The following is a 12,919-nucleotide window of genomic DNA, read 5'->3' as shown; positions in this document are numbered from 1 at the left end:
TGCTAGTTTTGGGGTGAGAATGATGAAGTGAATTTTTAATAATTTTAATCGACGATCTGTTCTATATTCATTCCTTACTATTATAAAAATAATATAAAGAATTCATATGAAAAAGTAAAATAAAAAATGAGTGGGAGAAGCAGTTCGCGATGGGTGTATTAGTTTTCTTGTGGACGACGCATTTATGGGGTTAGAGAAAAAAACCGAGTAAATTTCGAAATTGAAACTGTTAAAAACTGAATCGAAACTGAAATTGAAAATTTGAAAACCTAATTCGATACATATTCTAACCGGAAAAAATTAAACCGATCCAAATTTTATAATAAATAAATTATATATATATATATATATATTAATTTTAATTTTCGATGAAAAAAATGGGTGCTATATATATAATTATTCTTTCTTTCTTTATTCATGCGGGTTTTTAACTGAAAATAAAACCAAAATTTTGAAACCGAAACCAACGATGAGATTGCGATTACGATTTTTGATTTTTAAAACCGATAACATTCACTTCAGTTTTATACAAGAAAACGTATCAAATCCACATCCGTTCTCAGCTGGGAACCAGTGTGCACTCCATTTTGGCGGTAAAATAAAAACGTGTTTATTGTGGCGCCCCTATAAATAGGCGATCCTCCCTCCCGCTCAATCATCAATACACAACACAAGAGAACACATACATTTACTTTTTCCTACAAACAAACACTACTAGTCTATTTCCTCCACACATTCTTCTTCTTCGATGGCCAACAATGGAGAAATCGAAACTCTTAATACCCAAGTTTGCATAATCGGAAGCGGCCCCGCCGCCCACACCGCCGCCATCTACGCAGCCCGGGCCCAGCTGAAACCCATCCTCTTCGAAGGATGGATGGCCAACGACATCGCCCCCGGTGGCCAGCTCACCACCACCTCCGATGTCGAGAATTTCCCTGGATTTCCCGACGGCATTCTCGGTATCGAGCTTATGGATCGATGTCGTGCCCAGTCTATCCGTTTCGGCACTGAGATCTTCACCGAAACTGTGAACAGAGTTGATTTCTCATCGCATCCGTTTCGTGTTTTTACTGATTCCAAGAAAGTGGTGGCCGATACTGTGATTATTGCCACGGGAGCTGTGGCCAAGAGGCTAAGCTTTCCGGGATCAGGAGATGGGAAAGGGGGGTTCTGGAATAGAGGCATTTCTGCTTGTGCTGTTTGTGATGGGGCTGCTCCGATCTTCCGGAATAAGCCTCTGGCGGTCATTGGCGGAGGCGATTCCGCTATGGAAGAGGCCAATTTCTTGACCAAGTATGGATCCAAGGTTTATATTTTGCATAGGAGGGATGTGTTTAGGGCCTCTAAAATTATGCAGAACAGGGCCTTGAATAATCCCAAGATTGAGGTTGTGTGGAATTCCGAGGTTGTGGAGGCCTATGGTGGTGGAGAGAAGGGGAATTTGGCTGGATTGAAGCTCAGGAATGTTGTTACCGGGGAGCTTTCCGATTTGGAGGTTTCGGGTTTGTTTTTTGCTATTGGGCATGAGCCTGCTACAAAGTTTTTGGATGGCCAGTTGGAGTTGCATTCGGATAAGTATCTTGTCACCGAGCCAGGGACTACCAAGACCAGTGTCAAAGGGGTTTTTGCTGCCGGGGATGTTCAGGATAAGAAGTATAGGCAGGCCATTACTGCTGCTGGAAGTGGTGAGTTTTCTTCATTTCTTTTTCTTGTTTTTCTCTTTTTTGTGTGATCAATTGCTTTGCTATTTTCTATAATGTCCTGATCATGCCTTGTTACATAAAATTTACAAACGTATATGTTATTTAAAATTGACCTCAAGTAGCACAGCATGGTGATTAATGGCAGAAATGATCAGTATAGCATATAGATTATATGTAGTTAGAGATGACAGAGGTCATGGTCCAGCATTAATGCAATTTTTTGAGTTATAGATCTTGTGTACTTACTAGTATTATTAAAGTTGTTCGTTGTCAAACTTCATAGGATTCTTAATCCTTGCAACTTATGTGATTGTTAGACTGATTTGCAGAACATGATAAAATTTTATTATGAGCACATAATTAAGCCAATAACTATTTTCTGAAAATCATTGTCAAATTCAGGGCTAATTATTCTAATGTGTGGTAGGGGGTCCAATTTCTCCGATCTCTTGTCTTATGACTAATTTTTCATCCTTTCCGGTCTTGTCCATGTAATCTTCTTGCGAACAATTGTTGGTATCTCGTTTACAAAATATTAAGAGAAAGTTGAGACTAGAGTAGGCCGGGACCTGAATAAATAGGTGGTAGGCAGATGTGAGAATCTCGTACCTTTCAGTTAATCAAATTGGGTAGGGGAAGACACTACAAGCTATATTTCTTTGTTTATGATAAAAAACTTATTGCTAACTGGTCCAATCCATATCTGATGAAAACTGATCTCTGATTAATATTAGCCTCTTATTAATAATCATAATAATATCATGAAACGCCATTGTTTGTTAAAGTTTTGTGCCCTTCTTGGTTAGTTGCAGCCACCGACCGAGTCACTCGTGTTCTACAAAGTACAGACATCTCCTCCCACTATAGTCCAGTGGGTCCAAAACTTTGGCTATTCATTATTGTCTTCTAGTCCTCTTTTTCATGATCACAATATTGAGCTGCTCTTTAGCAATTCTTCTCATCTGGTTCTAGTTACTGTAGCATTTGAAATTTCAGCTAAATGAGCAATATTTGTACACTTACTAATTCAATTTCATCTGATTTCATTCAGGATGCATGGCAGCATTGGAGGCGGAACATTTTTTGCAAGAGCTTGGAGCTCAACAGGGTAAGAGTGACTAAAGGACGTGCTGATAAACTTCCCAGCAAGTTGCGTGGACTCTGGATCTTCTTCACTTTCATATCTATACAATATTTTAGCAGCTAAACATTCATGTGTGTGGTGGTTGCTTGCAGTGTGATGTATTAGAACATATATAAATGAATTTGTAATCGGTACTTTTCCTTGTTCGTCGTATGCTACTGAGATTTGTGTTGTTTAGTCGTTTTCCAGTCCTTTTCCATCGACAAGCTTATTAGTGTCTTCTGCCTTTATCAAAGGCAAAAGAAGATGTAACTTGTTGGAATGATATGTAGTGCTAGATAAAGTTCAGTGAATGATCAGTGTGACAGTATAGACCTCTTGTTTAAATCTGTTGTGTTGAAACTTAATTATTTTTATATCAAGTAATTTAGAGTAAGGCTTTAAAAGTTTGGTAACACATGCGAATATCAATTTATTTAAAATTTAAAATTACAAATTATTCTCGAATTAAGGGTAAAAAGTCTGCATTTACTTGTGTTTGAGATTTCTTGTGTATTTGAACACTATATCGAAATTTGTCTTCACTATTAGAACTTGGGTCTCTCTTCCCCAAAAAAGAAGAAAGAAAAACCAAATGCTAATAAGATCAGAATTAAAATTGATGCGACAATTTTTCTAAGATTTGAGGACTTCCGAATAGAAAGAGTTCATGTTGTTCATAACTGTCATATAATTGAGTGTAGCTAAAGAAGCTTTGGCATGTTTGATTAGTTTTAAAAGATGGAATTAGTAATTTTTGTTAGTAGATAGAATTAATTGTTTCGAGTAACATACTGAGTTATCTAGTTTATATGAAACTTTTTGATAAATAGCTGTTAAACCAGTATTCTGTAGTCTAAGCCAATCATAATCGTCATAATCGCTATTTTGATCACTACTTATGAACATGATTCAACTCGTCAAATTTATAATATGATCCAATCTTTAGGTTTTTTCTCAAATCTCTAACTTCCAAGCATGATATCATAATTTTTCGAAGATTAGACAACACAAAATAGCAAATTTAGCATCCGATTGTCAACTGTTGGTGCATGCTCTTCATAGTTCGTAGCAATTCAATATGACATATATATTTTACTTTTGCTTCTAATGTTCATCTGGAGAAGAAACCAACAAGAGATACAGCAGAACAAGCAACATACATAACATAGTACTACTTGGTAGTTGGTACAATAATATTAATCTAGTAGTCCTCAGTTTTGTCTATAAGCAATATACTTAGCCAGATGGTACAACGGGGCCACCCTTGCTGACGATCCAAAATAACTGAGTTCCTCCTCCGCCTGAGCCACCAGCTCCGTCGCGAATCTCTTAGCCCTCTCCAATCCCATTAGCTTCGGATACGTCGTCTTATCGGTGACTAAATCTTTCCCGGCTGTCTTCCCGAGCTCCGCAGATGATTTGGTAACATCTAAAATATCATCAACCACTTGAAACAACAATCCAATACACCTCGCATATTTTCTCAACCTCTCCACCTCAATAACATTCCCACCTCCCAATATAGCTCCACAAACCACCGAAGCTTCTAGAAGCTTCGATGTTTTGTGGACATGAATATACTCCAAGTCGTTCAAATCCACGTCTTTTCCTTGGTTACATATGTCCATTATCTGACCCGCCACGAGCCCTTGTGAGCCCACAGCCGAACCTAGCTCCGCAATAGCCCGAACCACCCGACCCGGGGTCACCATATCGGTTGCGTCCGCTACATGCTCGAATGCTAGGGAGAGCAAGGCATCACCTGCAAGAATCGCGGTTTCTTCGCCATAAACCTTGTGATTCGTCGGTTTGCCACGTCTCAAGTCGTCGTTATCCATGCACGGGAGGTCGTCATGGATTAGAGACATGGTGTGGATCATTTCGAGGGCGCAGGCCATGGGCATAGCCCATGACTCCAGCCCTCCTACCAACTCACACGAAGCGATGCACAGCACTGGCCGGACGCGTTTGCCCCCGGCCAGAAGCGAATACCGCATCGCTTCGTGGATGATAGCTGGTTTTTGCACTGGAACAGCCTCGTCCAGCGCTTTGTTTATCTTTTTACCTGAGGTTTTCATGTAACCTTCAAAATGAAACTCTGGACCAGGCGTAACACGGGGATTTGTCAGGAGTTCTTGGACGTTAACTGATTGGACAAGAGTTGAATTCACAGCATTTGCGCCTTGAATCTTCATAGGATGATGTCTAGTGCAGTAGCTTGATGGGGTTTTACCAGTGTTTTTGAGATGATCGAACAGTAAATTCTTGGACAAGAGTGAGTTTTCATGGGCTGTATTGGTTTGAATAAACGCCATGATTTGTATTAGTGATGAAGATTTGGAGTACAAGATGTGTGTATGATATAAAGAGGAGACTTAGATGCTTTTTTTGTTCTCGATTTCTCATTGTTATAATGATTCCGTTTCCTGTAAATTGGACTCTAGTCGCCTCAAATAAAGGAATTGGACTCTAGTGTTCGCACAATAGGCAGAGGTATGTTGTAAGAGATTCTAATCATTCTATACGCTTTCATTTATACGATATTTATTAATTTAATGTGACAACCGCTCCGGCCTCAAATTAACAAGTGCAGTTGGGCTGAGGAAACAAGAAAGAAATGGCAATTATGCTCAAAATTGTAACGTGTATGTTGTACGTCAAACTTAGATTTAGCCCTACTAAATTATATTCCCTACGTCCAAAAATAATCGTCACATTTGGTTTTGTGTCAGTCAAATTGACTAAAGTTTGACTGAAATTTATTAATATTTTATCAATTGACAAAATAAAAAAAAATATGTCACCGGAAATAACTTTTAATTTACTTTAAGATGTCATTTTAAGTTTTTTAAAATAATGAGTGATTGACTTGTAATCTTTGGTCAAAACTTAGTCAATTTGACCAACAAAAATAGAAGTGTGACAACTATTTTGGGACGGAGGGAGTAATAACCAAATATAAATATAATTCATACGGTTCTAGAGTGTCCTTTTTAATTAATTTTTTTAATATCATTCGTTATAACTTTCAACTAAGCGAATAAACATAACAATAATTGTCGAATATCGTCCATTATCTTCTTTGATCAATATTTCATTAAATTCACGTATCTTAGGCCATCTACAACAATTGTGATCTAAAATTCAAATTCAGATCATCAAATGATCCAAATTTTGTTCTTAATTTGTGCCCAACACCAGTAGTGTGATCCAAATTTTGATCCAAAAGATTATCTATATATTATATTACATAAATATTATATTCAATTATATTATTTTGAATTTAATGTTTTATCATCATTGACTATTATTATTATATCTGATAAATTAATTATACTAAAGATATAAAATTTTGAATTGCCTTCGAAATGTTGCGGAGTTAAATAAATTTACTTGGATACATCTTATTAAGTTCAAATCTAAGGTAGGTACTTTTCTTGATAGCTTCTTGGAAATTCCAATTATAATCAATGTTAAATGTGTCAAATTAGATAATGTATTAGAATTAAGTCAATGGGCTATCATACAATATGCAAAAGGGTATTATATACACTAGACTAGTTGTACATATACTCCACAACAAAATGATGTTGTAGAGAGAAAGCATAGACACTTGCTAGAAATAACAAGAGCTCTTTTTCAAGTTCTATTTTTTTTTACAATTTTGGGGTGATGCTATTTTGTGTGCGACTTATCTCATTAATATAATGTAACTAGTTTCTCCCAAGTTTTAGACCCTTCATTCTAAACTACATCATGATCAACCTTCTTCAAATCATCCAAAATTTATCTTTTAATTGTTTATGTTTTGTGTCCACTTTTAAAGTTCAGAGATCTAAATTTCATCCAAGATTTTCATTTGTATTTTCCTTGGTTGCTATAATACACAAAAAATTATAGCGTTTGTGGTTTGAAACAAATAATATATTTATCTCTAGAGATGTGGTTTTTCAATAACAACATTTCCATTTCATCTCTACTCCGAAAAAAATCACACATTTGATAGTATCTATTCAGACACCTTCCTCCAATTTCACACTACATCTCCCTTTGCTGTTGGCTAATCAACCACATCATACTCTACTTTCCAAATCTCACATTCTTCTTCCCAAATCTCATATTTTACTTCACAAGTCCTAAATTCTACTTCACAAACATCAATTTCTACTTCACAGACACTAATTTTTTTTCATATACACCATCTTCTCCGTTACCTGAAACTTCTGGTTCATCTAATATTTCAAACTCTATCTCTACATGCATTCATCTCTTCTCTCAATCATATCAATCCCATTATTCATGTTAGATAATCAACAAGGACTACAATTCCTTCTGGTTACTTATAAGATTTTCAATACTCTCTTTCACAAACACATCCTTCACTGCCAGCTTTTCACTAGTGCAACCCTATTGCTTCTCATAATTTACCAAAATTACACTTGGCCTTGGTAGCTTCTCAGTCTGTTAAGTCTGAGCCTAGTAATTTCTCTTAAGACTTCCAACATTCATTACAGATAAATGCTATAAATAAAGAAATATCAGCATTACAATTAATCAAACATGAGATTTAATTCGATTTCCCTAAGAAGATAAAGCAATAAGTTGTCGATGGGTTTATAAGGTGAAACTTCATTGTGATGGTACTTTAGATGGTCTGAATCACGACTTGTAGCCAAAGGCTATAATAAAAAATACTTGATTATATGTGCGTGGAAAAAAAATACTTGATTGATTATGACTAAATGATAAAAAAAATACTTGATTGATTATGAAGAGTTGGGAATTGTGATAACCAATCAGCCTTATATATTGCAGAGAATCCAGTATTTTACGAGAGAATAAAACACATAAAAGTTGATTCTAATTTCATAGGTGACAAGGTGTTAGCAGGCTTACTTCAGTTGACATACTTGCCAACAAAGCACCAGTTGGCTGATATATTCATTAAATCCATTCTTTCACTTCAATTACAGATGTTAACTTCCAAGTTCGGATTGATCGGTTTTTTGTTGACTACACTTCCTAACTTGAGAAGGGATATTAATATTATTAGTCCAACTCTACTCAACAAATAATATACAGTAGTATTTATATAACTAATTTATCCGAACTCATGATCTTGTAATAACTCGTAATGTATATATACTTGAGATAAAATTATTTTTCATTTTTTTAAAGATGAATCAGTTGTTTTGAGTTTTCTTCAACAAATTGTTAAGATATTCTTATTCATTGTGAAACTAAAAAGTGTTGTCATATATTTCTTTGCTTTAAGGTTTTTTTAAAAGATTTTTTTTTTTGTTTTAAATTGTAAAACTTTAGTCAATAATTTATTGTTAGTGAAAGTATTTGTGGCTGAGCATCATGTTGAGTTTGAGTTTATTAATAAATTGATTGAGAATTAAGAGTTTTCGACTAATATTGAAGGGTAGTAATTTAGCAAAAAAAAAAAACATTGAAGGGCAGTAGAGAAAAAAAGGCAGAAAATATTTTTTTTTTAGAAAGATTGATCTGAGCTGAGGGAACTTAAGGTAAAAATGAGGTTGATTTTAAGAAAAGAAAATGAAATAAATTGAAATGACTTAAATTAGTTTTTCACTTTTAAAAATAAAAAATATAGTTACAAAGTCAAAAAAATGCTTAACTTCTCTTTCATCCTTTATCTTTAATCGTCCCCATTATAGTTTACACATGAGATGGCATATGTCTATTAAGAAAAAAAAATATAATTCAGTAGAGAAATATAAAAAAATAATAAAATGATAGAAATAAGTGTTTATTATATACAAATATAAAATTAATATAATGGAAAAAAAATAATGGATATATATAGTTAAAATTTTACTCTTTCATAGATGATCTTAACAAAACATTACAGAAAGGAATGTGCAGACAGGACTGCTGTTTATCAACTTGTAAATACTAATATATCTGGTGGGAGTAGATCTGAAATTGGAAGGCAAGATTTAAGCAAGAAAAATCTCGGCGAGACGAGAATCAATCGAGCGCGGCGTAATGCCACAGGTAGCATCATCAAAAGCTGTACAATCTTCTTCTTCATCCGTATGGACTCGCCACTCCTCACTCATCTCTCTCGCAACCCTAACCCTCATCTCCCTCACTTACTTGTCCCAAAAATCTCTTCGGATCCCTTCTATGGTCCAAGCCAAGTCAGAGATTATCAGTATAAAAGATGAAGTATCCGACGATGTGTATCACTCCCCGGAGATCTTCAGGTTGAATTACGCAGAGATGGAGAAGAAATTCAAAGTGTTTATATACCCGGATGGCGATCCCAATACGTTTTATCAAACACCCAGGAAGCTTACGGGCAAGTACGCTAGTGAGGGCTATTTCTTTCAGAATATTAGGGAGAGTGGGTTTCGCACAGAGGATCCGGATCAAGCCCACTTGTTTTTTATCCCAATTTCCTGTCATAAGATGCGAGGAAAGGTATATCTCAACTTTAATTAGTTAGAAGTTTACGTTTGCACGCATTTTGAGGCTATGGTAGAGTATAGTTCTATAACATATTTTTATTTTCTTTCTTTTTTTGAATGAAAGTTTAAACTTCAAACTTTTTCGGTTTTGTTTGTATTACTCAGCTAGTTGTTTCGGTTTTGTTTTTATTGATTTTGGGTTTTGTTGGGATACAGGGTACTTCGTATGATAACATGACGATTATTGTTCAAAACTATGTGGAGAGCTTGATATATAAGTATCCGTACTGGAACAGAACATTGGGTGCTGATCATTTTTTCGTCACCTGTCATGATGTTGGTGTAAGGGCAACGGAAGGACTTCCACTTCTTGTGAAGAATTCTATTCGGGCTGTGTGCTCCCCGAGCTACGATGTTGGATTTATTCCACACAAAGACATAGCTCTTCCTCAAGTGCTTCAACCATTTGCTCTTCCTGCCGGAGGCAATGACATTGAGAACAGGTAGATTCTTATATTCATTCGTATGCTTCTTAGCTTTGTTATGCTTTGGTCAACTAGTATTCCATTGCAAATACCATATGCGTTGACTCATTAACACAAGGCGACTGAAAACCGGAAAAGGTTTGATATGTGTTGTAATTATATCCCTGTAGATATGTAGGTATTATCTGAACTATACAACAACAGATACCAATAATTGGCTCAAAGTAGGATCGGAAGAAATCTAATTAGGTCATGGATCATGGAACAGAGATCTTTATGGATGCAAATTTAGAAAGTATACAAGTCTGCGCATAACACTAATGTAAACAATAAATACTACATAAAATGCACTTTCATGACATCTTCTATGACAGATGAGGCAGCCGATGTTTGTTTCTATAGAAAATGAATCTGAGTAAATGTTTTTTATTCTTTCTTTTTCTCAACTTACTTCCCATTGCTCAGCACTTACAGTAGCATGCTCCTTTGCAGGACACGTTTAGGTTTTTGGGCTGGTCATAGGAATTCAAAAATCAGAGTTATATTGGCTCGTGTCTGGGAAAATGATACAGAACTTGATATTGCAAACAACAGGATAAATAGGGCTACTGGACATCTAGTCTACCAGAAAAAGTTCTACAGGACTAAATTTTGCATCTGTCCTGGTGGTTCACAGGTCAATAGTGCACGCATTGCAGATTCAATTCATTATGGCTGTATACCTGGTGAGTATTCATTATCCTTACGGTGAGAACTGAGGAGGTCTCTCATAGCATGTCCAATACTTGAGACTTGAGAGCATGTTTAACTCAATAGCTAGCTGTGCAATTTTTTGCCATCCATAGCCATAGTCATCTACACTTCCATGCTACCCTAAGACCGAATTTATACACCTTGATCTTTGAGTAACCTGGCTTGTTCTAATAATATATGCAAGTCCATAGTAAATGAATTTTTGATTAGTTGCCGCATCATCAACTGATATTATTTTGGGCTGAGCTGAAATTTTGATACTGCATAACGTGGCACATCATGTAGTTCTTATAATTCAATTATTCATGAGTTTCCTCTTTACTTAAATTATTGACCATACTATAGGATTCTTGTCTTTTGCTGACACAATGTCTTGAAGAAGATGCACAAACTTCTTGAATTAAATGCAAAAGGTAGATTAAAAATTGCCTCTGCTTAATCTAGGTGTAGTTTTATCATTTGGTATGTATAATTATATTATGACATGACTATAACTATAAGATATCCCATCTTCCATCTTTTCAGTTATACTGTCTAATTACTATGATCTCCCCTTCAATGACATTCTTGATTGGAAGAAGTTTGCGGTAGTACTCAGAGAGAATGATGTGTATCAGCTAAAACAAATTCTTAAGGCTATAACCAATGAAGAATTTGTTTCCTTGCACCAAAATTTAGTGAAGGTAATGTGCATTCTAATGGATGTTCGCTTTATTGCTTTCGTGTATGGATTGAATTTGCTGATGTGAGATTTTATTTGCCAACATAATTTACCAGATCCAGAAGCACTTCCAGTGGAATACGCCACCTATCAAATTTGATGCTTTTCACATGGTCATGTATGATTTGTGGCTACGGCATCGTGTTATCAAATACTAAATTGTGGCCTGGTTGTGATTCCAATGACACAATGATTGTAGAAGCTGTTTATTATCACAGTTACAACCACTTTCCTTTTGGTTCATTTTAATGCCCTTACAAGAATGGGATACAAGTTCTTCGAATCATCAGTGTTCATTTACTCTCATGTATTATATTAATTCTTTATGTACCTAGGCATGATCATTTGATTAATTGATTGGTAAAGGATTCCCCAAAGCAGTGTAACTTTTATGTCCCAAACTAACACAAAACAGTACTGATATTGTATAAAGGGTTTAGTATGTATGGGTAACATATCAATTTGGTGCAAGATTCCTCAGAATTTCATCATGCAAAATATATGCATTTCATGGTTCCTTCTGAAGTCGGATTCCTCTAATTGCAGGTCATGTGTTGGTATTACTATCCTTTGATGTATCATTTTATTGTCATGAATTGTTGTTGCTGGGAAAATCTTATTTTTGGGCTTTTTTTTTTAATTTCCAGAGCAATTTGTATTTGAGTTGGATGCTCCATGAGCATGTAGGGGCAGCTCTAACACAAACTGTTGTGGAAATAAAATTTTTGCGGTGGAATAACATATCCCTGCATATAAAATATGAGTTTCGTTATATTGATTTTCGAAGTTGTTGATTCTAGGGCTGTCAAACGGATAATTCGGATACGGATATGCCTATATCCGTATCCGTATCCGCAATGGACGGATTTAGATGCGGATAATATCCGTTTTATTTCGGATACGGATAATATCCGTTTTTTCTCGGATACGAATGCGGATATTTCGGACGGATGTCGGATATTTTTGATGACTCTACCGTATTAACGATGATTTTAGAACAGTCATAGCTTAAATAATATATTTATATATGTATAAAGTGTTTGAGTATTTGTACAATTATATAAAATTTATGTAAATGTATTATTAATGCGTAAACACACACTACAAGCTAAATAAAATAAAATTTTAATTACATATACTTATATATTATATAATTTAAATATCATATATGTATTTAATTTCGGATTCGAATATCACGGATTCGGATACGGATAATATCCGTTTTATTTCGAATACGAATAATATCCGCATTTTCTCGGATACGGTTGCGGATTTTTCGGACGGATATCGGATCTTTCGAATTTTTTTGACAGCCCTAGTTGATTCAGTGTCTTGGTTCGTTATTGATGATATTTTTCTCATAATTAAAAGCTTTTTTTCCTGTATAATTGTATTGCCATAAGAGTTTTAATTAAAATATAATATTGTTTCAATGATATTACAGTCTTGATGAACATGATGATGATTAATTGTGATACCGCCATTAAAGATATATATTGAAGCCTGATGTATTTACATATTGAAGATAAAAGTACAGCTGAATCTGTTTCCTATTAGTTGGACTAAGAGCATGTCTAATTAGACCGGCAATTGTGTCAATCGTGTCAGTTTCATACACGAAGCTGAACATATCTGATCAGTTTCGGATTCGTGTACATAATCTTAAATTCATACTCGTTTCAAAACGT

The 12,919-nt window shown here is 35.2% G+C and overlaps 3 protein-coding genes across 4 annotated transcripts; 2 read left to right on the top strand and 1 right to left on the bottom strand.

The window, feature by feature from the left end:
• The first annotated feature begins 556 nt into the window (after positions 1–556).
• On the top strand, positions 557–3,177 carry LOC108219750 (thioredoxin reductase 1, mitochondrial). Its single transcript, XM_017393257.2, has 2 exons — positions 557–1,688; positions 2,758–3,177. The coding sequence occupies exons 1-2, from the start codon at positions 749–751 to the stop codon at positions 2,826–2,828; spliced, it is 1,011 nt and encodes a 336-aa protein (XP_017248746.1). The 5' UTR covers positions 557–748; the 3' UTR covers positions 2,829–3,177.
• A 702-nt stretch (positions 3,178–3,879) lies between these two features.
• LOC108222283 (geranylgeranyl pyrophosphate synthase 7, chloroplastic-like) lies at positions 3,880–5,163 on the bottom strand. Its single transcript, NM_001329174.1, is given in 1 exon segment — positions 3,880–5,163. A coding segment is annotated over 1 exon segment (1,104 nt). The 5' UTR covers positions 5,148–5,163; the 3' UTR covers positions 3,880–4,043.
• A 3,520-nt stretch (positions 5,164–8,683) lies between these two features.
• On the top strand, positions 8,684–11,702 carry LOC108219850 (probable glycosyltransferase At5g03795). 2 transcript variants are annotated; one of them, XR_010292288.1, is made up of 6 exons: positions 8,690–9,285; positions 9,489–9,775; positions 10,250–10,482; positions 10,856–10,923; positions 11,036–11,193; positions 11,288–11,702. XR_010292288.1 is itself a non-coding variant. In XM_017393397.2 (5 exons), the coding sequence occupies exons 1-5, from the start codon at positions 8,848–8,850 to the stop codon at positions 11,387–11,389; spliced, it is 1,218 nt and encodes a 405-aa protein (XP_017248886.1). In that variant the 5' UTR covers positions 8,684–8,847; the 3' UTR covers positions 11,390–11,702. The 2 variants fall into 2 exon arrangements, 1 of the variants encoding a protein (XP_017248886.1); XM_017393397.2 differs by lacking the exon at positions 10,856–10,923 and having other exon boundaries at positions 8,684–9,285.
• The last annotated feature ends 1,217 nt before the right edge of the window (positions 11,703–12,919 follow it).

Source organism: Daucus carota, chromosome 5, assembly GCF_001625215.2.
Source record: "Daucus carota subsp. sativus chromosome 5, DH1 v3.0, whole genome shotgun sequence".
Classification (NCBI taxonomy): domain Eukaryota; kingdom Viridiplantae; phylum Streptophyta; class Magnoliopsida; order Apiales; family Apiaceae; genus Daucus; species Daucus carota.
Note: the sequence above shows the minus strand (reverse complement) of the source record. Positions and strands in the feature narration are given on the sequence as shown.